This window comes from Mustela putorius, unplaced genomic scaffold (genome assembly GCF_011764305.1).
Source record: "Mustela putorius furo isolate JIRA1106 unplaced genomic scaffold, ASM1176430v1.1 tig00000196_pilon_pilon_pilon, whole genome shotgun sequence".
In the NCBI taxonomy this organism is placed as follows: domain Eukaryota; kingdom Metazoa; phylum Chordata; class Mammalia; order Carnivora; family Mustelidae; genus Mustela; species Mustela putorius.
Genome location: NW_025421310.1, coordinates 13,943,073 through 13,968,330, shown reverse-complemented (window position 1 = coordinate 13,968,330; position 25,258 = coordinate 13,943,073). Strand labels below are relative to the sequence as shown.

Genomic DNA, 25,258 nt, shown 5'->3' with positions numbered 1-25,258 from the left:
GACCTCCCCGGCTCCGCCTCTCCCAACCGCCTCCTCCAGGCCCCGCCCCTCCCCTCCAGGGCCCGCCCTTCGCGTCGGCGGAAGCGCGCTCCGCCACGTTCCGCCTCTCCCCTCCGTGCGGCCCCCTACTTCCGCTTCCGGTGCGGGCAGCGCGCGAGCGCAGCGGTGGGAGGCGGCGACGAGCCGGTGAGTGCAAGCAGCAGGCCCAGACCTCCTTCCTGGCTTTCGGGCGGGCGTCGGCATAGCTTCGCCCTAGCCTTGGCCTTTCCCTGAGCTGCTTTGAGCCTCTGCGGAGCCCCAGCCCCGACGGCCGCTGGCCCCGCACCCGCTCCGGCCTGCGGCGCCTCAGGCCGCACCCCTGCCCCCGCGGTGGGCCCAAACTCGCCGCATCGGATCCCGCCGCTTACCACAGGCCCCGCCTCCTTGTCAGAACCCTTAGCCCGAACCTCGAGGCCCGGGATCCCAGTCCAAACCCCTGGGCTCCGCCCCTGTCCGCAAGCCTTGCCCCAGAGCACAGCCCACCCCCTCCTGTCTGCCAGCTCCGCCTCCCTGATTCTCTACTCGGTTTCTCACCGCCTCATCTCCCCCCCGCCCCCGCCATTCAGATTTATCTGATCTTTATTTACAGCACCTCCCCACGTTCCCCCAGCTCCCCCAAGCATTGTCATCTTCCGTCCACGCCCTTCACCTGCCCTCCATCTCCACCCTCTCCCCATTCCCCCTCCTCCGCCCCATACCACTGCTCTGTTCCCATAAAGTCTTTTTTTCTTCATTTGCATTAATTCCTTACCCACACGGGTATCCCCAGTTCCGCTCCTCTCCCTGACTTGAACTACAGCCCCACCTGCTTAGGACCTGCCTCCGGACTTTACTTCACTCACTCACTCCTAACCTTCCAACAGCTTTCATCCTTGATTCTAGTGCCCGGAATCCAGGACACTCCTTTCCCAGGGATACTCACTCCAGAATATCCTGGGTGGGCGTGGGTTTCAGAAGCCCAAGGTACTGGGTCAGAGTTGTCAGGAATATGCTCCAGCATCTGGCACACAGTTCTTCAGCCTCACTTCCCTTCCCTGAAGCTGGTGTTTGGGATGGGCTCTGTCACCAGCTTAGTTAGGTGACTGATTCTGCCTATACGGTTTTTACAACCCATCTGACACTCCCCTCTCCTCCCCCAGGTTGAGGCCCCCAGCTTGGCCTCACCACGATGTGGCACGAGGCTCGGAAGCATGAGCGGAAGCTTCGAGGCATGATGGTTGACTATAAGAAGAGGGCAGAGCGGCGGCGGGAATACTATGAAAAAATCGTGAGTAAAAAAAAAAAAAAAAGAAAAGAAAAGATCGTGAGTAACTGGCCTTGATCTGGGGTGGGACCTTCCCTGGAGGTCATCCTGGTGGGGTTTGGGCTAGGAAATGTGCCCAAACAAGAGCTCAGCTTTCCTCAGGGCTCTCCTCAGTATTTGGTTCTTGAGCATACCCGTGGGTAAAAACCAGAGGCATTTTCTTGGTTCTAGGCTATTGTCTTTTTTGGTGTGGCCTAAGAGTACAGAGCTGGTGTTAGCAGGAAGGAGGGAAGTTTTGTAACAGAGCAGTCCAGATAGAAGACTGACCACCTCCTGAAGGTTGTCTGTCTTCCTGTTGTATTTGCAGTGCTCAGAAAAGCTTAGCTGTTCTTGAGGTTTGGCTTGGCACCCTGTGGGAGTGCCATCAGTATTCATTTAAGGGGACTGTGATCACTTTACTTTCCTGTTTGATGCTCTGTTTGCTTTTTTTTTTTAATTTTTTTTTTTAAAGATTTTATTTATTTATTTGACAGAGAGAGATCACAAATAGGCAGAGAGGCAGGCTCCCCGCCTAGCAGAGAGCCAGATTCGGGGGCTCGATCCCAGGACCCTGGGATCATGACCTGAGCCGAAGGCAAAGGCTTTAACCCACTGAGCCACCCAGGCGCCCCGCTTCAGTTGCTTTTAGAGAGAAGACCACACTCCATCCTGTGACCTAAAAGGCCCTTGTTGATCTGACCTCTGCTAGCCTCTCTGTGTCATCCTTGGGTAGCTCCCTTGGCCCCTTTTCCCCCTGTCACCATAGGGCATTGTGCCTGTCATGTCTCCCCTCACCTCTGTAACTCCTACTTGCCCTTAAGACCTCAGCTGGAAATGGCACTAGTGTACCAGGTTCAATTTTCTTGCTAGATGATACTAATATAGGTGTTCCTATTTACTGCTGTATCTCTGTTTTGGCCTCCTACCTGATCTCCTGGCCTTCATTCCTGCCCCTCTCCAATCCGTCCTCTTCAGAGGTCTTTTCTCCCATCCAAGTACTAACCAGGCCCGACCCTGCTTAGCTTCCGAGATCAGACGAGATCGGGCTCGTTCAGGATGGTATGGCCGTAGACGAGAGGTCTTTTCTTTTCTTTTCTTTTTTTTTTTTTTTTAAAGATTTTATTTATTTATTTGACAGAGAGAAATCACAAGTAGTCGGAAAGGCAGGCAGAAAGAGAGAGAGAGGGAAGCAGGCTCCCCGCTGAGCAGAGAGCCCGATGCGGGACTCGACCCCAGGACCCTGAGATCATGACCTGAGCCGAAGGCAGCGGCTTAACCCACTGAGCCACCCAGGCGCTCCGAGAGGTCTTTTCTAAAGCACAAGGCTGACCCTGTCCTTTCCTTGCTCTGAACTCCTCCAAGGCTCCCTAGTGCCCTCAATAAAAAGCCCAGGCTCCTCAACACATCCTTCAAGCCTCGACATGGTCTGGCTTTTTGCACTGCACACACACACACTGCCCCCTCCCACATCCCCCCCCATCCCCCGCCACCGCCAACTTAGACTCATGCCACTCTGCTTTCTGTCGCCTTCCTTTACTCCAGCCATCTAGCCTCCTTGTTATCTAGAGTGACTTTCTCTAATGCAAAAGATGGATAAAGAGTATCAGTTTAGCTCTCAGAATTACATAGGCACAGCGCCTTTGCATGCGCTCTTCCCATACTTGGGTAACTACGACTGCTCATCTCAGATCTCAGTCCTCAAGGAAGTCTTCCGTCATCCCCCATACTCAGTCAGGTGTCCCATATAAATGCCATTACAGCTCCATGTTCTTCTCCTTTGGAATTTAATACGTATATATCTAGTTCTGTTAAGACTGGGGACTAGTATTCAGGTCATCTTTGCGTCCTAAGCTTGGGGCCAACAAATACAGTTTGAAAGAGTAAATGAGTAAACTCACTAATAGTGAGTAGCAGTTACCGTTTTAATTGCTCCTTCCAGGCTCCTGGCTCTGTGAGAAGAGTTTTAGATGCGTGGTTTCTTGGAATCCTGAGAGTCCCCAGTGAAACAGAGGCTGCTATTACTGTAGGAAACGAATCTCTGAGAGCATCTCACTTGCCCTCTGTCTCCCAGGAAGGAACCACTGGGCTCAAGGCGAACCCCTCTCTGGTGGTGTTGGGAAAACTGCAGCATGACCGTGAGGGCAGGGCCCGGGTCTGGGCCTGTCCTAGTTGAGGCCCCGGCATGGGCTAGGAAAACAGTGTCTAGTAGGAAAGGGCTTCCGTGAGCTATAATGAGGGCTCACAGTGAGCTGGACCCAGTGCCCACAGCTTTGGGACTTCCGAGGCCTTCGAGCGGCATTGAGAGGTTGGGACCGGTCTCCATGTTAACGATGGTGCTGATGAAATCGGCCAGTGCTACTGAGCATATTTATGTGCTGACCGTTCTGTGCCAGGTGCTTGACAGGTGTTTACGCTTCATCAGAGCCTCACGGCAGCCTCGGGTTTGGTTCTTATTGACGTCCGTTTTACAGATGAGCGAACTGAGGCTCAGAAAGTCCTGGGCTACAGTCATGTAGCAAGAGGACATAGCTGGCATTCTCACCCAGACTCTGAACCCTGACCTCTTCTGGCACTTCACCTGGGCTTTCTGTTGCAAAAATAGAAGTTCTGAAAGGTGCAGTGACTTGTCCAAAGTGACACAGGCTGGAGGCAAAATAGTAAAATGCTTCAGTCTGCAGGGTTTGAGTCCTAGGGCTCTTTGTTCAAATTCCAGCTCTTCTGCTTTCGTACAGTGTGACCTTGGGGGAGTGACTGTCTGCTGGAGCCTGTTTCCTTTTTTGCATGTGAAATGATGTATCCCGAAGAGTCAGGTTTGGCTGAGAAGATAAAAGTTTCTTTCTTTTCCCCCCCGAAGGCCCTGAAATAGCTGGCTCTGCTCAAGGACTATTTTGTTGTTCAGCTGAATGTGGACTCCCTTACTGTCGTTGGAGGGCTAAGAGGGCTGCTCAGACTCCAGCCATTGTCTCTACATTCCATCCAAGTGCTCATGCCAGTTTTTTGTTATTTTAAGATTTTATTGATTTATTTGACAGAGAGACAGGGAGAGAGGGAACATGAGTAGAGGGAGTAAGAAGGGGGAAACAGGCTTCCCGCTGAGTAGGAAGCTCAATGCGGGGCTCAATTGCAGGACTATGGGATCATGTCCTGAGCCAAAGGCAGACACTTGACAACTGAACCACCCAGGCGCCCCTCATGCCAGTTTTAAGAAAGTTTCTAGATGTTTGCATCTAACACTTCCACTCATCCCACTGGCCGGAAAGTGGTCCCAGGCTCACGTATGGGTACAAAGGCGCCTGAGAGGCATAGGCTCTATCTTGGGTGGCCTTGCGCCACACATATCAGGAGTGTGTTACTGCTGAGGGAGGGGAAACAGAGGTTGGTTGCCAGCTACTGGTCTGCCTCAGATGGTGGGGGCCGTGCGCCTCCCTCGCAGGGTGGCTCGATGAGATGGGGCACATCCAACCTCAGCGTAGGCCTGCCTGGGGTGACTTGCTCGGTAAATGCTGGCTCTGGTTGCCACTGAGGTTCTTCCTACCTGATAAAGCGGGAATCTGTACGGTGTGGAGGAAAGAAGGCTGGAGCGGGGGCACTCTGGCTCTTGTTCTTGGTAGCTGGGAGCCTCCTGAGCTTTATTTTCCCCCTCGGAACAGTGGTGATCATCAGCCCTTCTCCCTGGGTGACAGGGAGGACTGGCAAGAACAAGAGCGGTGTCTGTGGGGCGCTGTGTGGTGTGGGCCCGTACAAGCCGCCGCTGTCCCCATGCGGGCGCGTGAGCAGCTTGCAGAGCGGAGCTGTCCTGTTGCTGGCAGTGGTTGAAGGCTGCTTTGAGGAGGGGATGGGGCGGCTCACATGGGCCTCGTCGTCTTGACGGGAGAGGAGGCTGTGGGGCGAGCATTGGGGAAGCCGAGGTAGTTCAGGGCAGGCTGAGTGGGTGGTCCGCACAAGGCTGGCTTCCTGCCTCCTGATTTGTCCTTGGTGCCAGCTCTCTCCCCTGGTTAAGCCTGGTTCTGTTGTTCCCCTTGTCCTTGTCACCTTTCTTCTTTAATCAATGGTTTGGATAAAGAATTCCCTGTTGATAAGAAAATGGGCAATAAATAGTTCTCGGTTCAAGCCTGTCCTCGAGAAAACCCCAGGCTGACCCACCCCCCTCTACCCCCACCACTGCCCAGCCTGAGTCAGACATTCCCCTGGGCTCTCCCATCGTAGCACTGTCCACTCTGGGTCATCACTATCCGGGGTGGGGGCAGTCTGTCCCCAGCCCTGGACTATGAGCGGTGAGAGTAGGGCTGGGGCTGTGTCTGTCACTGCCGTGGCCCTAGCATGGGGCCTAGCCCGTGGTGGGTGCCTGTTTATCAAATGAATGAATGAAAGAGTCTGAGAACTCTTCTGACGCTGTCTGATCCTGGAGGCAGGATAGGCCAGTGGTTAAGAACGGACTTCGGGTGTCGCAGAGGTATTTGTACACCCCATGTTCCCTGCCCTGTTACTCAAACTAGCCAAGATGGGGAAACAACCTAACTGCTTATCGACTGAAGAAGTGGTGGACGAGGTGGTTTGTCTGTACGGTGGGATATTGTTCAGCCTCGGAAAAAGGTATCCTGTCACATGCTGCCACGTGGAGGAGCAGTGGAGACATCATGCCCAGTGAAATCAACCAGGCACCAAAAAAAAAAAAGAAGATGCAAGATACCACCTATAGGAGGTTTCTGAAGTAGTCGTGCCCTTAGTAACAGGAAATAGAAGGGGGGCTGCTGGGGTGGGGGAGGAGAAGAGGGTAGTCCTTCACTGGCTGTGGAGTTTCATTTTTGCAAGATGGAGAAGTTCTAGAGATAAGCCGCCCTGCAGGGTGCATGTACCTTGATGCGACCCTATGGTACCCTTAGCAGTGGCGAACATATGGGGTGCCTGGGGGGCTTAGGTGGTCCGTTGAACATTTGCCTTCAGCTCAGGTCCTGGTCCCGGGGTCCTGGGTTCGAACCCTACGTGGGGCTCCCTGCTTAGCAGGGAATCTGCTCCTGCCTCTGCCCGTGCTCTATCAGATAATCAAATAAAATCTATTTACTTCTTTATTTATTTGACAGAGAGAGAGAGAGAGACTGTGAGAGGGAACACAAGCAGGGGAAGTGGGAGAGAGAGAAGCAGGCTTCCAGCTGAGCAGGGAGCCTGATGCAAGGGGCTCGATTGCAGGACCCTGGGATCATAACCTGAGCTGAAGGCAGACCTTTAACAGCTGAGCTACACAGGCGCCCTTAAATAAGATCTTTTTTTAAAAAAAGTAGTTAACATGGTAGATTTTCTATCATATACCTTTCACCAAAGTTAAAAAAAAAATTACTGAAAACAAACAAACAGTGGATTCCTATGGGTCAGGCCCATTTGGGTTCAAATCCTAATGGTGTGTGTCACTGGCATGATTTCAAGCAAGTCGGCCACACTGCTCAGTTTCCTCTTCAGGAACACTGATCACCTTTGTCCTGTGCTTGAGAAGTTTGAGAAAATTTACAAAACAACAGGTCAGGGCCTGGCTTTTAGGACAGTTCATTGGCTTTTCCAGAATCTTCCAGCAGAGCCAGGCCCTGGACGTGGATTTTTACTCCTAGCCTGATGTGTTTTCCTTCCTGCGGTTGCTGGCACGGCCAGTGGCTTCCCTGTACCAGGCAGTGTCTGTATTGCAAGAAGTGTCCCCCGATAGCTGTGGGACCTGGGCACTGGGCCGCAGCGGCCCCAGGGGCCTGAGGGAGTCTTGGCCAGGGGCTGTCACGGGGCTGAGGGAGGGAAGTGAGGTTTGGGACAAGCAGTTGGATTCCCACAGCACCACCCCTGCTGGACCCTGTGGCCTTGGGCGGATCCCCCTCAGCTGAGTGGGAACAGCCTGGTGCCTGGCGAGTGCTGTGGTCCTCTGTGCCTGTCCTCTGCTCTTTGCTGGTGGGCGGGGGAGGCATTGAGGACGTGCAGGGTTTTGGGAACTTGATGCTGGTGGGTTTGGGGTGGGGCTCAGGCTCCTCATCTGTCAGGGTTCATTCTCTCTTCCCTTCAGCCCGTGTTCCTGAGCGCCTGCTGTGGGGCGGGTCTGCTCTGGGCACAGCACAGCAGGTCTGCTCCAGGCACAGGGAGTACAGTGGTGAGCAGAGAGCGGCGATCCCTGTCTGTGGAAGTTACGTTCTGGGGTGAGGGATGACTGGTAAATGAATGGGAGATGGGAAATGGGGTGGTGGCTGGTGTTGTGAAGAGAGCAGGTGGGGTTAAGGAGAGATTGCGAGTAAGTATGGGCTTGTGCAGGGAGCTACTTAGAGTTGATGAGGAAGGCTTCTAGAAAGAGATCTGAAGTAAGCCAGAGGGCAGCCACCTGCCTGAGCTTTGCAGGCCAGGGGAAGAGTGAGCACAGAGGTTCCGAGTGGAGCATGGGTGCAGTGGCCCTGGAGTGGCGTGGAGGCTGGTGCGCCTGGGGCAGAGCTGGGAGAGAGGAGTCAGAGAGTGGTGTGGCCTGACAGGTTTTAGCAGAAACCCCCCTGCCCAGGCCCTGTGTGGGAGATGAACTGTGGAGGGCGGGCTGGCAGCGGGGAGCCCTGGAGGAGGCTGCCAAATGGCCTGGACGAGAGGACAGGCTGGCCGGACTAGGGCGTGGGGAGGAGGCCTTGGACCCTGGGGAGGCCTTGCCTGCAGCTTGGCCAGCTTTCAGTGGGTGGCAGCAGTCCTTCTTGTGGCTTTTGTGGGTTTTTCTGATGTGGCCCGCAGCAGGAGCCCAGCCAGGGTCCGGGACTCAGAAGGCTCAGCCGTGGGAGCACTGGTGGTAGATTTCATCCATTTCTGACACGCCTGAAATTGTGAGCTCCATACAAGGGCTTGGGCTGGAGGAGCATAGACTCAGGGGACATTGTCCTCTATGTTGGGGCTTTCTTAACAGCTTTGTTTTTTTTTTAAAGATTTTATTTCTTGGGGCACCTGGGTGGCTCAGTTGGTAGCTGCCTTTGGCTCTTGTCATGATTCCAGGGTCCTGGGATCAAGTCCCGCATGGGGCTCTCTGCTCAGCAGAGATCTTGGTTCTCCCTCTCCCTCTACCTGCCTCTCTACTTACTTGTGCTCTCTATCTTTCTGCCAAATAAATAAATAAAATCTTTTTTTTTTTTTAAGATTTTATTTATTTATTTGATAGACAGAGATCACAAGTAGGCAGAGAGACAGGCAGAGATAGAGAGGGAAGCAGGCTCCCTGCCGAGCAAAGAGCCTGATGTGGGGCTTGATCCCAGAACTCTGGGATCATGACCTGAGCTGAAGGCAGAGGCTTTAACCCACTGAGATACCCAGTTGCCCCAAATAAAATCTTTTAAAAAAAAGATTTTATTTTTTTGACAGAGAAATCACAAGTAGGCAGAGAGGCAGGTAGAGGGACTCCCTGCTGAGCAGGCTTGATCCCAGGACCCTGAGATCATGATCTGAGCCTAAGGCAGAGGCTCAGCCACTAGCCGCGCAGGCGCCCCTCTTAACAGCTTTATTGAGATATAGTTCACCTAGTGTATGATTCAGGGGTTTTCAGAATATTCACAGCATGGTGCATCCGTCACCACAGCCTAATTTTAGAAAATTTCCATAATCCCCAAAAGAACTCCATTCCCATTAGCAGTCAGTCCCCCCAACTTTCCTGCCCTGGCCAGGCACTCATCCCTCTACTTTCTGTCTCTCTGGATTTGCCTGTTCTGGATGTTTCCCAGAAATGGAGTCCTACAGCACGGGGCCTTCTGTGACTGACCGCTTTCACTGAGCACCGTTTTCATGGTCTGTCCCTGTGGTAACACGTGTCAGTTCCTCACTCCTCGTTATTGACAAGGTTTTGGGGTCTAAATCTGGCTCGTTTGGGTTATCGGCCATCCATTGATGGCCACGTGATTGTTTCCATCTTTCAGCCATGGTGAGTCGTGCTGCTTGAGTATCCGAGTACAAGTATTTGAATATCTGTTTTCGGTTCCGGCGGGTGTATCCCTGGGAGTGGAATTGCTGGGTCTTATGGAAGTTCTTTGTTTAACCATTGAAGAGCTCAGTTTCTGCATGTTCCTGTCAACTCTGTTAACGTCTGTCCTTTTCAGTTTTTGCTGTCCTCATGAGTGTGAAGTGGTGTCTTGTGGTTCCCGTTGGCATTTCTCTGATCGTTAATGATCCTGATCATCTTTGCCTGTGCTCATGTGGGCCCGGTGTCTTAGAGGCCAGGCTAAGCCAGAGGGCTCACGCCTGGCTCTGAATGAGTGACCTGGGGTGGGGGTGGGGAGGTGAAGATTTGGGGGATCATATTTTTGGGGCAGAAGATCTTGGTATGGGCTGTACAGAAGGTTGGGCCAGAGCTCAGAGCCTTTCTTCACCATCTCACGGTCCCCCGTTCCTAGAGCTGAGGTGGCCCCCGTGAGTGTGGCCACCCCCCTGCAGGTTAGTTTACCTCTGAGGCCCAGCCCACTTGACGGTCAGTGGTGAGCTCGCTGCTTAGCTGGGTTTTGCAGGGCTGGAGCTCAGCACGGTGGTGACGTCTGCCTTGTCTCTTCCCGCAGAAGAAGGACCCAGCGCAGTTCCTGCAGGTGCATGGCCGAGCATGCAAGGTGCACCTGGACTCCGCAGTCGCCCTGGCCGCTGAGAGCCCCGTCAACATGTGAGGCCAAGAAGAAGGCCGGGGTGGTGTCTGTGTCTCAGGGTTGGAGGCCAGGAGGGACTGGGGTGTGGAGAGACATGTGGGGAATCGGGCAAGGAAGGCTTGACCTGCATGAGGAGCTGACAGTGGCCCAGGGAGAGCGGGCAGGGGTTGGGATGCAGTATGCAGGGGAGCTCAGGGGACTTAGATGGGAACGGGTGGGGCTGGGGCCACAGGCCCAGATGAAGTGGCAAGTGTGTTGGCAGAGGGGATGTTTCAGGGTGACCAGGGCTTAACAAGTGGCCCTGGGATCTGGTCTGAGTTTCCCACTTCTGCTTGGTTCTGAGAAATAGGGCCCCAGGTTTCCTATTCAGGCCAGGAGCCTGAAATGTGGATTCAGGTGTATTAGTGACATAAGAAACTGAGAAGTCGAGGGTGAGGTTGGGACCCATGGCCTGGAAAATCACAGGGAACTGAGGGCTAGGCTCCCAAGCTTGGGGTGACAGGGAACAGGTGTGGGCACTGGGGAACTTCAACTCCTTGCTCCCCATTTCAGGATGCCCTGGCAGGGGGACACCAACAACATGATTGACCGCTTCGATGTCCGTGCCCACCTTGATCACATCCCCGACTACACGCCCCCGCTGCTTACCACCATGTAAGAGCCCCCCCAGGCCTTGCCAGGCAGCCTGAGCTGCCTGCTTCCCCACCTTTTCCCAAGCCTTTGCTTGTCTGTCCCCTTCCTGGAAAGGAGGTATGTCAGCGGGGAGCCTCCCAGCCTGAGCCAGACTCCTCCTCCCCTACTCCTGCTGGCTTGGGGTGGGGCTTTCCCTTTTCCTCTGATCTCAAGACCTTGACATCCCCACAAGCTCCCCAGAACAGGAGTCAGATGAGCGGAAATGTAACTACGAGCGCTACCGAGGCCTGGTGCAGAACGACTTCGCTGGCAGTGAGTGAGCTGGGGCATGGCGAGCGGGTTGGGCGTCTGTGGATGTGGGGAGACCACTTTTACTCCAGTGCTTTCTCCTACGGGACCTGGGGGTTTGCTCCCCGCTCTTTTTCTCTCAGGCCTCCATCTCTGGACCAGTATAGGTGTGTCTCCTGAGTGAGATGGTCCTGCGGAGGTCACTTCCGTATCCCACACCTTCTGCCTCTCTGGCCTTTTGTCCTAAAAAGTTAGGGAAGATAGCAGGAGCACACTATTTCACTCTGCGTGTTTCCCCCAGCCTGTTTGGGTCAGAATGTAATTTCTGAAGAGGAAATTTCTTTTAGGAATTGTTCAGGAATATTTAGAGTTTGGCAGTCTGCCAAACGATTGTATGGGTGGGTGTCGTTCTCTGAGCCATCACCGTGTTGCTTCACAAATGAGAAAATGGAGGCTCACAGTTTTCCTCACTCTGGGCTTGCCCAGGGAATTTCAGAACCTGACAGACCTGGACCTTTTAGTCAGTGTTAAGTATCTCGTCACATCTGCACAGCCCCTAGCAGTCACACCCATTTTATGGATGGGGGCATTGAGGCTCAGGAATTGGTGGGAACATCGTGTCCGAGGATCTGGGATTCTCGCCCCACCCTTAACCACTGCTGCCTCCTGATGGATAGCTCCAAGCTTTAGCTTAGTCCTGAGGACTGAGACTTCCCTTCCCAGGGTTTCCTTGTTGAGTTAAAGAGAAGATGGGCCACACAAGGCCCTTAGCCTGGCGGGTCTTGCTCTCCTCCCAGAGAAGGGTGGTCATGATGGTTTCTGTCCCCCGGGTTGGTTGTAAGTTTCCGGTGAGGGGTGCATGAATCTCCGGCCCTGAGCCTGGTGCTGTCAGCCCCTGCTGTGTGTTTGCAGTTCCCGCGTCTTTCTGTTTCGAAGATGACTGTCTTGGTGTCTCCGATACCAAAGCTTGCCAAAATCCTAGCAACCAGCCAGGCGTTAGAATCAGGGAAGTTTATCGTCTTCGCTATTGGTGCTATTCTTGCCTTCACCCAGGCCTACAGGGGTACTTGGCCACAGAGCCAGGGGTTTCCTTAGTTCCGTCTGACTTTGCGTTCATTCCTTGCCGCCGCTCCTGAGCACCTGTGGTGTGATGGGCCCCCCCTTCCCGGGGTTGGCGGGCTCACTGGGGAGAGGGCAACTGCCACACAGTCACCAGTGTGGCTGGTGATTGCAGGCTGAGGAGGCGTTCTCACGGATGGTGGGCTCTTTTCGGAGGTGCTTGACAGAGGTGGGGGTCGGGGAAGAGTGGGGAGGCGCTCTAGTGAGGAGATGGGGGCCGCAGAAGAGGCAGGTGGGAGGATGGGCATAGGCAGCCTGTGGGGCTGGAGCAGGGAGAAAGAGGCATCTGGTGTGAGACAGACCAGCTGGGCCCTCTCCCGGGTTTTGTATGCCCCAGCAGGAGCTGGACAGGGGTAGGGAGTGCTGCGGGAGCAAGGGACGGTGCTCCCCGTCCAGCCCCCTAGCCTGACTTCACACATGGAAAAGACCCGCAGAGGGAAGGGGACTTGCCTGAGGCCCCGCAGCCAGTCAGGCCCATGCGTTTCATTGCAGGGAAGACTAGGGAAGGCTCGGATACAGCGTCGAGCTCCCCATGTTAGGTGTTGTGGGTAAACGAGAGCCTAGATGGCTTCAAACACGTGTAGTTGAAGCTGAGTTGCAGAGAGGCCTGTGGTGGAAGGGCCCCTGCAGTCCCGGTGACATCTGGCGCTCAGAAGTTTGCAGGTCTGAAGTATCTGACCAGAGGCCTCCCTTACAGGGTTAATCGTTGCGTTGCCCCTGTGCCAAGAGCTCGCTCTTCCAGGGCTCCCCGTTTACAGAAAGGAAACAAGCCAGAGAGAACTTAACTGCCCCCCCCCCCCGCCACCAGTCACCACGGCCACGTGGTGGGTCCTCCTATGGTCTCTGTGTCCTCCGCACGCCATCTGTAGTGCTGTGCCCGCCAGTGACTCTGCGCCTGGCTGAACTGGGGTTGTACCTGCCCTCCTACCCCTCTCTGCCTTCTTGTGTCACTGCCTCTGCCCTCACTCTGACCCCCTGCCTCTCCCCTTGCTGCAGTCTCGGAGGAGCAGTGTCTGTACCAGATCTACATTGACGAGCTGTACGGAGGCCTCCAGAGACCCAGTGAGGATGAGAAGAAGAAGTGAGTTGACGTCTGGGGGCATGAAGGCATAGGGGGAGGCAGGGGGACAGTGAGCCCAACTAGGGCACCACCTGCTCCAGCTTATCCACCTCGGCGTTCCCATAGTCTGGGCCAGCGTATGGTCCATAATAAGTGCTCACTTAATAAACACTTAGAGGAGGAAGTGGTGCCCGAGGGATCGGATTTCCTGAGAAGCCTCTGCATTGCTTTTGTAGCTTGGGGTACGGTAGGAGGTGAAGTTGGTCGAGCTGGCCCTGGGGTGATCCAGGCCCGGGTTTGCATCCTGCCTATGAGGACCCCGTTGCTGAGCTGCAGTTTGGCTAGCTCGCAACCCCCATTCCCGCAGTGGATGGAGCTTGTGGGTTGTTTGTCCTATGCCTGCCCTGTGTGGGCTCCTCTGCAGGTGGCGTCACTCTGGAGAGGGGGTGTCTCCGGGCTGTGTCCCTGCAGGAACAGCAGTGTGGGGGGGGTGACAGGCCTGTAGGTGGAGCCGCCTCTGGCTCAGGGAGGTCCCTGGCGGGCAGTCTCCCTTCTCTCTTTGTTCCTTCTGCCGGGGTGGCCCTGTCCTCCTGTGGGGCAGTGCTCAGCCCTCCTGTCCATAGCAGTGCTGGAGCACGACTGCTTCCCTCCTGCTGCCCAGCCTTCCCCTTTGAGCATGAGCTCTTGTTGCCCTCCTTCATCTGGGATTTGCACGGATGTTGTGGAAGCTTCTCGATGACTGATGCCTACCCATGAGCCCACTTTCATGATGAGGCTGACACTTGAGGGACATCTGGGAACGTTGACTAAATTAATTTAGCAACATGCGTGCTTGAGGCCGCTCATCTGTTCTGGGTAAAGCTGGGCCATACTGTTACCGAGGATAATTCTGGGTCTTGCCCTCTTGAGCTCAGTCTGCCAGGGGGAGAGATCTGTTCCCGGACAGTCATGACTCCATGTGGGTACGGCTGAGGAGCTCAGGATGGTGCTTGACCCTGCCTGGGGGGACAGCTTCCTGGAGACCCTGGAGCTGGAGCTTGGAGGAAGATGGAGGGGCCAGTGCGAGGCAGGTGCAGAAGGTTCTAGGCTGAGGGAGAGCATGTGTGAGGGGCCAGAGGCAAGGGCGCCCTCAAGAGGCTGGAGCTTGGGAAGTCCATATGCTCTCAAGTCTTGGTTCTGGGCTGCGTCCTGCCTGGGGCCCTCCTGGCTCATGGGCTCCCCCGCCCCAGGCTGGCGGAAAAGAAGGCCTCCATTGGCTACACTTATGAAGACAGCACCGTGGCCGAGGTAGAGAAGGCGGCGGAGAAGCCAGAGGAGGAGGAGTCACCAGCCGAGGAGGAGAGCAACTCGGACGAAGATGAGGTCATCCCCGACATCGGTGGGGTCCCCTCTCTGCCCTCCCCAACCCCGCAGTCCCTGGGCATCGTTTTTGTGTCTCGTTCCTCACCCTCTGTGGGGCGCCCCGCACTGACGAGCCCCGTCTCTCCCGTCCCTGCTCTGGGGCACTCCAGCCTCGGCTGTCCTCCCAGTCCTCACTCGTGTGCTCCTCTGTGCCGGCCTCCCTCTCTGTCTCTCTCCTCTCTCATTTCTAGGACACTGCTTTTATGATATTGTCCCCACCTGGGTTCTGTCTCCGTTCTCTTCTGCTTGGGTCAGCCTTTCTGTCTTCCTCTTTTTCTGTCTCCTCTGGAGAGCAAGTGTTCATTCAGTTGCAGAATCATCCCCTCCCCACCCACTGCCGTTCTCCCCCTACCCAAATACCCATGGCTCCAGCCATCCACCTGTCTTCCCCGCCTCCTGTCAGCCCACTGCTGCTTATCACACATCCGGAACGTGTCCATTCCGCCTTCCACTTACTCATAGTACATTTAGGTCCTGAACACCTGTGACCACCGCCCCCATCTCCTACCCACCCACACCTGCCTCCCAGTCCGTCCCCATCTGCACAGCGTACATCGCTCTGTCCACTGGTCTCACCTATCCATCCTGATGCTCACTTGGGCCCTCATTCGTCACATCTTCTCTCCCCCAACCCCCCACCGCCCCTGCCGTTGGTCGTGCTCCCCTCCGGCCAAGCCCTATGCCAGCCTGGGGATGCCAAGATGAGCTGACTTGTTCCCTGCCTGCAGAGACCTCCAGTCTGGTGGGCATCTCCCCTGTGCCCCTATCTCCCGGGGCGCTGCCCCTTCTCCCCAGTCCTCTCGCTCGGCTTTGGCCTCTGACAGCGTTTCTCTTGGTACAGACGTGGAGGTGGATGTGGACGAACTGAACCAGGAGCAGGTGGCAGATCTCAACAAGCAGGCCACGACCTATGGCATGGCCGACGGCGACTTCGTCAGGTGAGGCCTGCAGGCTGGTGTTCCTCCATGCTCGAGGCCTGGCGTCCGTCGTTAACCCTGCTGTGGATGGCCGCCTCCCTCCTCAGCACTAGTGCTTCACACACACAGGCTCCTGAGCTCCTGGGATAGGTGCTGAGCACCAGGCTTTGCCGCTGCACAAACAGGCTGAGCACAGCGCCATGTGTCTGTCCTGTGGCCCTCTGATCCCTAAGAGCTCCCGGAGCTCCTGGGCCTGGTAGACAGCACCCCCTGGTGGAGAGGAGGCTCCATTGACTGGCCCTTTCCCTGGGCCATACCCTGTGCAGATCCTATACAGCCGCCCTGGTGGACAGGGTATCCAGTGTGAATCTGGGGGATCCCATCTGAACCCAGAACCCTCCATGAGGGCCCTGGCACTAGGGCAGCCGGAGTCCTTACCTCAGCCACAAGGTCCTATCTTTCTGTTCCTCTGCTCCTTAGCCTGCACACACTGCCCCAACGCAGCCTCCGTGCCTCCTCCCTCCCAAGCCTCCTCTCTGCCGTCAGACTTCTTTTTTTTTAAAGATTTTATGTATTTATTTGACAGAAATCACAAGTAGATGGAGAGGCAGGCCGAGAGAGAGAGGGAAGCAGGCTCCCTGCTGAGCAGAGAGCCTGATGTGGGACTCGATCCCAGGACCCTGAGATCATGACCTGAGCTGAAGGCAGTGGCTTAACCCACTGAGCCACCCAGGCGCCCCTTTTTTTTCTTTCTTTCTTTTTTTTTTTTTTTAAAGATTTTATGTATCGCCGTCAGACTTCCCCACCGCTACCTGCCTCTGGCTCTGCTGGCGTCTGTGTTGCTTATTCCCTGTGGTTTCTCCTCAGTCCCCTGACATTCCTATTGAAAGCTGCAGCAGCTCCGCCCGTCCCCCGGTCCTTTTTCCCCTATCTGCAATGTATCTTCCTGACCAGGTTTTCACTGTTTAACTTACTACTTGTCACGTTGCCTGGGTCGTTATCTTCTTCCAGAACCTAGACCCACGAGGGCCAGGATTTTTGTTTTCAGTAATGAATCCTCAGTCCGCACAATAGCGCCGCATGCAGTAGCTGCTCAGTAATAGCGCTGAACGAAGCAGAGACCCCAGGGTGGCATGGGATCTCGGTCTTCCAGTGACAGTTCTGCCTGTGGCCTGCCCCCCCTCCGTTATGACCCCCTCCCTTCCTCTACAGGATGCTCCGGAAAGACAAGGAGGAGGCAGAGGCTATCAAGCATGCCAAGGCCCTTGAGGAAGAGAAGGCCATGTACTCGGTGAGGGCTTGGCCGGCGTGGGGGGGCGGGACGAGCATGGCTCAGGGAGGCACATCCCTCACCAGCAGGGTGTCCACTCTTCTCCAGGGCCGCCGCTCCCGGCGCCAGCGAAGGGAGTTTCGGGAGAAGCGACTGAGGGGCCGGAAGATCAGCCCACCCAGGTAGAGTGAGCTCTCCCCTCTGCCCCTGCCCTTCCAGCCTCATTCAGGGCTCTGGGGGAGGGGCTGGGGTTCACGGAGACTCTTTAGGGTCAGGCTTGGACTTGTGAGCAGAGTCTTCCTGGTAGGGCAGGAAACGGGGAAGGTTTAGGGTAGGGATGGCCTCGTGGACACCCTGCCCTGCCAGCCACTCCCCTCACCCTTCTGGACTTGGACTCTTGCCAGGTGTCCCAGGCACCAATGTGGAGGTGGTGTGGGGTAGCTGAAGAGGAGGGCAGAGTCAAGGGGAACAGCCCTGTCCCTGAAGTCCTTCCTGGTTCTCCTCCTGGGCCATGTCCTTGTCAGATTTGGGGCAAATGACTTCCCTCGAGTTTCAGTTTCCTCCTTTGGAAAAAGTACTGTGATCTCCAAGGATTGGGGCGCACCAGGGTCCACTTTGAGGTCTGGAGCAGGTTGGGAGGAGGTGGCCTGTTGTGGCACAGAGTCTGCCCAGGTCAAGTGGCCTCCAGACGAGCCTGCCTCTGCCTGTCAGCCCTGGAGGCTGAGTGCAAACTCATGCCTCTTTGCTCCCCCGCCTCCGGGCAGGGAGAGTCCCTGAGGGTAGCTGTGGGCCTTAAGCAGCCTGGTGTGGGCTCAGGGCTTGGTGTGGGGTCCGGGAAAGCTGCACTGGTTGTTGCTGTCATCCTCCTCCCCATAGGGGTGCAGTCAGTGTAGCACATAAAGGTGCAGGCTCGGGGCCACAGGGCCTGGCTGGGGAGCCCAACTTTTTGATTTAAGAGCTGTGTGACGCTGGGCAAGTGATTCCTCTGTTCTGGGCCTCGGTATCCTGAGCTCTGAGCTGTGAATGACCCCCGAGAGTTGTCATGAAGGGCGTCTGTGTTCATAGAAGTGAGGTACTCAGTACCTGGCACGCAGTGAGCATCTGAGACACTGCAGTGCTTCTGGTTTTACCATCGCTCTCATGAACCAGCTGGGATCCAGGTCACAGGACCAGGGACTTGGAATGGCAGGAGGGATGCTGCACTCTGGGGTTCCGAGCCCAAGCAGGACTCAGGCTCCTGGAGTCTGTTGCCCAGGGTCGGGAGGGGCCCAGGACATTGTTTGCGGGGTGTGGCCGACGTCCCTGCTTTGCACAGATCAGAGATGGGTAGGCAGAGGGATCAAGGTAGGGCCTAAAACCTGGCTAGCAGCCCCCTACTCACAGTGCCCAGTATCTGCCCTTGGGCTCCTTGGTTGGGTGAGTGGAACCAGTTCTTCACCCACTCGGATCCCAAGCCCCTATTTGTCCTACTCCGCTTTTCTTTCCATAGCTATGCCCGCCGAGACAGCCCTACCTACGATCCCTATAAACGGTGAGTTCCAGGGCCCAAGGAGGGGCAGCCAGCAAACCTGGTGGAGGGGCAGGGCCGGGGGTGGGGGGGTCAGTGGTTCTCAGCACCCGCTGTCATTTGTGGGTCTGGATCGTTATTCTGATTTCCAAAATGTTATTCTGCTTTCTCGGTGTTTTTTTCTTTAAATGTGAACTTTTTTTTCTGAAAAAGTCATATATTAAAAATGAGCAAGCATGGCAAAAAGTCTGTCAGAGAAATCAGAGATGTCTTTGATCTAAACTCCCAGAAATAAGCAGTGAGAGATTCTGCACATGAGGGCCTGGCCTCGCACACATGTGTCTCCAGGGTGTGGGAGCGATGGGGCATGGGCCTTGAAGAGGGACAGATGTCAGCCTAAACCTGGTACCCTCTTCAGAATGCGGTGGGAGGAACCTGCCACTCTGGGCTCTTAGGAGGACAGGAGACGAGACGGGTACCTCTGGGTACAAGGTCAGTGTAGGTAGACACTCAATCTGAGGACATGGGTACTTTCTTTTTATAACAATGGAATTGTGCCATGCTTAACAGTGTAGAACTTGCTTGAAGTTAGTGTTGAAGTGATCCTCCCAGGTTAAATCTGCAGATCTGCTCATTCTTCTTTTTTATATATATATTTTTTTATATATTATAATATATATTATATTATATTATATTTATATATTTATTATATAATATATATATCATATATATATATATATATAAAGATTTAATTATATAACAGGCAGAGAGGCAGGCTTTGAGCCAGGGGGAAGCAGGCTCCCTGCCGAGCAGAGAGCCTGATGCGGGGCTTGATCCCAGGACCCTGAGATCATGACCTAAGCTGAAGGCAGAGGCTTAACCCACCGAGCCACCCAGGCACCCCTGCTCATTATTCTTTAATAGTTAACACAAAATTAGTACAGCCACCCAGGCACCCCTGCTCATTATTCTTTAATAGTTAACACGAAATTAGTACAACTCGTTGTCGCTCTCTTTTCTTGCATATTTTGCTGAGGCTCTGTGGCTGAGTTAAGCCCTTGCATAGCTGGGTTCCTTTCTGCCCTTCAGCCAGGTGTGTTGGTGCTGGGTGTCCGACAGTGCTCATTTGTGGGGCTCTGCACCATGCGTGTCAGCCTGTGGACTCCCAGAGAGCTGGACAGCTGAGTCCTCTCTTCCCTGCTCCATAGGTCACCCTCTGAGTCCAGCTCTGAGTCCCGCTCCCGTTCCCGCTCCCCGACCCCAGGCCGTGAAGAGAAGATCACGTTCATCACCAGTTTTGGGGGCAGCGATGAGGAGGCAGCTGCGGCTGCAGCGGCAGCAGCCGCATCAGGGGCCACCACAGGGAAGCCCCCCGCACCCCCCCAGCCCGGCGGCCCCGCACCGGGACGTAATGCCAGCGCCCGGTCGGTAACACTCACGCTGCCCGCCCTACGCCCCGGCCACTATGGGAGGGGACGCGGGGCAGTGGGGGGCCCTGGCCCAGGCCCGTGCTGACCGGCCCTCCGTGCCCCGCCTGCAGCCGCCGCTCCTCCTCTTCCTCCTCCTCTTCCTCTTCCGCCTCGAGGACCTCCAGCTCCCGCTCCAGCTCCCGTTCCAGCTCCCGCTCCCGCCGAGGCGGGGGCTACTACCGCTCAGGCCGCCATGCGCGCTCCCGTTCCCGTTCCTGGTCCCGCTCTCGGTCCCGTTCCCGGCGCTATTCACGTTCCCGGAGCCGCGGCCGGCGGCACTCTGGCGGGGGCTCCCGAGATGGACACCGGTACTCCCGCTCGCCTGCCCGGCGCGGTGGTTATGGGCCCCGGCGCAGAAGCAGGTGTGTGGCGCTGATGTATGGGGGGGCCTGGGGGAGGGCACAGCCCTGGGTCAGTCAGACCTGGCTCTGAGGGAGGGGAATGGGCTCACTGCCAGTGTGTGAGGAAGCACTCGGTTTGCAGGGGAGATGTGCCTCACCCCGACTCCTCCCATGTGGTGATGAGGGCTGGAGCACAGCTACGTTCTGAGGGGACTGAGCTGGTCCTCCCTGGGAGGGGGGCTGCGCGGTTCCCTGGGGAGGTGTAGAGAGGTATGTGGACACTCCAGCGTGTCCTGGGGCTTGTAGTAGGGACCTGGCTGGCCTCCAGGGCTGGGTTGCTCCCTCTGCGGTAGAGAGATGCTGCAGGCAGGGTAGGAAACGAGTTCCCTGAGGAATGGAGCGGCCTTCCTGGGCTCTCCCTTGGTGGGATCGGGGTTGCCTCATGTCGGTGTGGCTCAGTGGGTGAACCTGGCTTCAAATCCTGACCCTGCTCAGAAATTTCCTGGTTCTTCCTGTGTAAAGGAAGGATAGTGTTCCCTTTGTGGAGTCATTGTGAAGGTGTGACAAGTGATGCACGTGAGTGCTGGGTACAGGGCCTAGTGTTGGGCAGGTGCCACTGCTACCAGCCTTGTCTCTTGTCGCCTGCATCTCAGCGTCAGTTCCTACAGGGCCTGGCAGGTAAAATAAAGGGACCAGGTGGGCCTGGATGGACTGGGGCACATGTGTCCCCTCTAGTCGGGTTGTCAGCTAGCTGTGCAGTGGCAGGCCCGGTGTTGTCCTGGCTTGTTTTCTCAAGAGAAGTTGAGAGTCCCCTTTTAAAAGGTAGTTCATTTTGTCAACATCGCACACAAATTTGAGTTTTGTAAAAACTTGGTTAGTCCCGGTAGAATCTGTGTGTGGCCTAGACTTGGCTTCCAGCTTGTTCTTTGTAGCCTGACACAGGGCTACCACAGGAGAAAGGCTGGGCACGGGAGGGGGCCTGGCCCCATCTCGAACATCAGCCTGGGGGTGAGCCCTTGCCAAGAAGTGCCCAGCATCCCAAACAGAGAGAAGATGGGACTGCATGTGCCCCAGCTGGGTCTCGTGGGTCTGTGCTGTAGGTGGGTGGAAAGAGTGGACGAGGGGGTGGTCCCCACTGGACCCCAGCAAGGTGAGGAGTGTGCTGGGGGTGTGGGTGAGGTCACAGCCCCTGGTAGCCTGGAGCTGGGCACCATGTGTAGAAAAGGGGCGCTGGTCAGCCGGGTCACATCCCAGGGGAGCAGGGGAGTGTGTCTCCTGAGTGAAAAGCAGGAGCTGTCTCTGGGTGGTTGTATCTGGAGGGTGAGCTCCGTGTAGATGCAGATCGAGGCCAGGGAGCAGCCAGGGTGGTTACACCTGGAGCTTCCACAGGGCCCAGGGGGAGGGCCATAGTTTCTGAGCCAGGCTGGGGGTGTGTAGAGGGGGTTCCCAGCTCCTCACGGCTCCCCACGCCCTGCCGTGCCCCTAGGAGCCGCTCCCGCTCCGGGGACCGGTACCGGCGGGGCGGCCGGGGTCCCCGGCACCACAGCAGTAGCCGCAGCCGCAGCAGCTGGTCCCTCAGCCCATCCCGCAGCCGCAGCCTGAGCCGTAGCCGCAGCCCCAGCCCCAGCCGCAGCCGCAGCCCCAGCCGCAGCCGCAGCCGCAGCCAGAGCCACTCGCCATCGCCCCCGAGGGAGAAGCTGACCAGGCCGGCGGCGTCCCCCGCTGTGGGCGAGAAGCTGAAAAAGTGAGCTGGGGCAGGGCTGCAGGAGGAGAGCGGGCAGCCTCGGGGAAGGTTCTTGGAAGAGAGCTTCTGCTCTTGGAAGACAGCTTGGTCCTCTGCTCTTGGAAGAGAGCTTGGTCCTGCCTCTGGAGGGGTCTGAGGGGACATGGCTCCGTCCTGAGGGATCCGAAAGGGACATGATCCCTCCCTGTGGGCGGTGGTGAAGTGGTTTGGGGTCAGAGGTGGCAGCTACCCTTTCTTCCTCCCAGGACCGAACCTGCCGCTGGTAAAGAGACAGGAGCTGCCAAAGTCAGTAAGAATTTGGAACTCGCCCGTCTAATTCCCGCCAGCAGCAGTGCCCGAGAGCTGGGCCCGGTGGGCCTGCAGGGGGGGGCCTGGGGGGGGGGCGGGAGATCCAGCCCTGGGGTTGAAGCGGGCCGGGAATGCTCTGACCTGTGAGGTCTGTGTCCTCCTCCCCTCCTCACTGTCCACTGGGGCTCCAGCTATCCCCAGGCCTCTCAGACGCTTGTGGGGGGTGTCTGCGGCCAATTCTTGCTCCCCACGTGTCCCTACAAATCCCAGGCTCTTGGATGAGGTGGGTGGTAGGAGCTCCGGACACCCACCCCCTCTCCCGTCTCTTCTCCCCTTCCCCAGCCCAAGCTGACACCGCAGGAGAAGCTGAAGCTGAGGATGCAGAAAGCACTGAACAGGCAGTGTATGTCTCCCCACCCCACCCCGTCCCTGGTCTCCGCGCCTCTGCCCACCAGCCTAGCCTGGGGGCCTTGCCCGCTCCCGGCCAGGCAAGCGTCAGCACAGTGGCACTCTGGGGGAGATTCAGTGTGCATGCCCTTCCCCTGCTAAGTGCTGTGGCCATCTGGTTGGTCTTTCTGGCTTCAGTCTTGCTGTCTTTGAAGGGGGGGTACTTTTGGGGGTACCCCTCGACCACCATGACGTCTCTCCTTCCCCGCAGTCAAGGCGGATAAGAAGGCGGCCCAGGAGAAGATGATCCAGCAGGAGCATGAGCGGCAGGTAAGGTGAGGGCCGGGCCCGGGGCCGGGTGCCAGCCGGCCCGCCCTCATGGCCACATCCGCCCAACAGGAACGGGAGGACGAGCTTCGAGCCATGGCCCGCAAGATCCGCATGAAGTAAGACGATCATGGTTCCCATATCTGGGTCGCGGCCCCCCACTTTTGGGCTGCCCTCCTTTTCCCTACACCTCACTCCTAGCCCTGCTGCCTACTCCAGCCCTCAGGTGGGAAAAGGTCCGAGTGCCGATCTGGCCTTGTCGGCCTCTGGCTTTGGCTGTCATGGCTCCTCCCAGCTGTGCTGGCCAGGATGCACGGGGCCTTTGTGTTCTCCTCTCTGGCTTCCCTCGTTGGGGGGCCCTCCCCAACCATCCTGTCTGGAGTAGCACCTCATGCCCCGCCATCCTCCCAGTCTGCCGTGTTTTTTCAGAGCGCTGACCTCCATCTGGCATGCCCTGCTTTGTTTCCTTGCTTGTGGGTGATGTCACTTGAGATGGACGAGTGGGCAGGTCTGACTGCGAGGTTCTTGCCATGCGCCCAGCCCCCAGATCAGAGGTGGTGTTCAGCAGGCTGGTTCCGTGACAGCTTCTACCTGCTCCCCTTCTGTTTCTCGGCTCTTAACTACAAAGGGGCCGGGCTCGCATCCTAGACCAGGCAGCCGTGGCGTCCGGTCCTGGCTCTGCCTGTCTGTGACCTTGGGCCCCCAGGGTGGGCGCTGGCCCTCTCAGGCCTCACTTCATCCTTTGCAGCCGGGATAGACCTTGATGACGACCTAGCAGGGTAGCTGGGGCGTGACCTGCTCTGAGAGCGCAGGCCTACTCGGGCGGTGGGCAGAAATGGAGACCTGAGTGCTCAGTGCTGCGAGGAGGGCCTGTCCGTCAGCAGCAGGGCTGTGTCTCCAGCTGCTTGTCGGTCCTCATGAGCTCACGAGCAGCCTCGTTTCTCTGAGCCGAGGCTCCTTCCTCTTCCTCTCCTGGGGTCCCTGCTGCCTGGCTTCCTGCGTGGGGCCCCACATGTTGGCAGGCTGTTGCTTGTCTCATCACTGTGCTCGGTGCACACGCATCATTTGCTGGGCCTCAGGGTGCGGCCTGCCTCCATCAGCTGGGAAAGCGGGCACCCGGGGACTCGGCACTGTGGTCAGTCGGAGCTGGATTCTGAGCCTGCCTCCGCTCACCACAAGCTTTCGTGTCTGCGCCTCCGTTTGCTCGTCTGCTAAATGGGGATGGAATAGTTGTCCCCGCTCACAGGCTGTTGGGCAGATTCAGACGGAACCGGGTCAGGCAAGCACAAGGGGCCCAGTAAATATAGCCCTTGGGGTCACAAGTCCCGGGCATCCTGACAAAGGCCAATGAAGCACTTAGTGCGTGGGTCCCTGTGTTTGAGACTACCTGAGTGTGACGGGAGAAGGTTGAACTTTCCAGCTCAATCCCGCGTCTGTTCAGCACGCCTTTCAAAGCAAAGCTGGCTGAGAGCTCAGTCCCATTCTCCCCAGCCGGTATTCCTCTGAGCCCAGTGCTCTCGTGTCCGAACAAGGACAGCAGCACTGCCTGCATCTTGACTCTGCTACTTGGGCCGGGATGTTGGAAGCACCTGCTCTGGCCAGACAACCAGCCTCGCCCTTCAGTTCAGTGTTCTCATCACATGCTCATGCGTGCTCCTGCCTCTCTTTCCCTCTGCAGGGAGCGGGAACGTAGAGAGAAGGAGCGAGAAGAATGGGAACGCCAGTACAGCCGACAGAGCCGCTCACCCTCCCCCCGTTACAGTGAGTATCTCTACAGCCACTTGGCCGGGAGCGCTAGACTCCGAAATTGGGCTGCAGGAAACCTGGTACATTTTCCGCCGTGGTTTTCCGTGGGTTAGTATTCTTAAGACACGCGCATCAATGTGATAGCTTAGACACAGGGAACGGCAGGCTTTAGAAGCAGTGCTCCTTGCGGGGTCCTGGGTGCTGAGGGGAGGGGACTGGCTGCAGCCCGGGAGCCTGGTCCCTGAGCATCGGCTTTGTTCTCTTAATTTTCCAGGTCGAGAATACAGCTCTTCCCGAAGGTAAGCCAGCCTACCAGCTCCCTGGAAGATGACCTTGTCCCTGCCCTGATTCTTCCATCTCCACCTGGCAGCCCTTCTGTGGCCTCAACCCTTGTTAATGTTCCTCCCTCTGCAACACACTCCCCCATCGCCACCGTTCCAGGGGTCACAAGTTTGTGAGTGTGTGTGCATACCATGTGGCTGCTTCCTCCCAGCCCTCATGGCACCCCTCTTTCTCTCTCCAGGCGCTCAAGGTCCCGATCTCGAAGTCCCCATTATCGACATTAGGCTGAAGTGTGGGGGGCAGGGAGATGGGGGGGGTGAGGGCTCAGGCTGTGATGCTGCTGGTTTGATCTCTAATGAAATAAAATCACTCATTATTTAATTCCCTTGACCTGGGCTCGGTGTCCTCTGTGTGGTCTGGCCAGCAGAGGCGGCTGGGGAGGGAGCTGGCTCAGGGATGGGAGCCAACACTAGGAGCCTCTGTGGCAAGTCCTGCCCCAACGTGGGTGTCTGGGTGGCGGCTCCTGGGTCAGCAGCACCGTTC

General features: G+C 56.7%; 1 protein-coding gene across 3 annotated transcripts; it reads left to right on the top strand.

Moving 5' to 3' along the window:
• Positions 1-84: 84 nt before the first annotated feature.
• On the top strand, positions 85-25,105 carry LOC101676160 (CLK4 associating serine/arginine rich protein). Of its 3 annotated transcripts, XM_004767637.3 has the most exons (21): positions 85-186; positions 1,179-1,306; positions 9,856-9,953; positions 10,489-10,590; positions 10,802-10,881; positions 12,973-13,057; positions 14,266-14,414; positions 15,279-15,375; positions 16,567-16,645; positions 16,733-16,806; positions 18,114-18,155; positions 19,340-19,555; positions 19,672-19,962; positions 21,428-21,685; positions 21,931-21,970; positions 22,316-22,376; positions 22,632-22,690; positions 22,760-22,806; positions 24,366-24,448; positions 24,708-24,732; positions 24,957-25,105. In XM_004767637.3, exons 2-21 carry the CDS (start codon positions 1,208-1,210, stop codon positions 24,997-24,999), a joined length of 2,028 nt encoding a protein of 675 aa, XP_004767694.1. In that variant the 5' UTR covers positions 85-186; positions 1,179-1,207; the 3' UTR covers positions 25,000-25,105. The 3 variants fall into 3 exon arrangements, 2 of the variants coding, with proteins under 2 accessions (XP_004767694.1, XP_044933114.1); XR_006605831.1 differs by lacking the exons at positions 24,708-24,732; positions 24,957-25,105 and having other exon boundaries at positions 21,931-21,974; XM_045077179.1 differs by lacking the exons at positions 85-186; positions 1,179-1,306; positions 10,802-10,881.
• Positions 25,106-25,258: the final 153 nt, after the last annotated feature.

Excerpts from the sequence above, each read along its gene's own strand:
- LOC101676160 (XM_004767637.3), top strand. The coding sequence starts at position 1,208 with ATGTGGCACGAGGCTCGGAAGCATGAGCGGAAGCTTCGAGGCATGATG. Across the intron at positions 9,954-10,488 it reads GCTGAGAGCCCCGTCAACAT|GATGCCCTGGCAGGGGGACA; the intron begins GTGAGGCCAAGA and ends TCCCCATTTCAG. Across the intron at positions 24,449-24,707 it reads CTCACCCTCCCCCCGTTACA|GTCGAGAATACAGCTCTTCC; the intron begins GTGAGTATCTCT and ends TTAATTTTCCAG.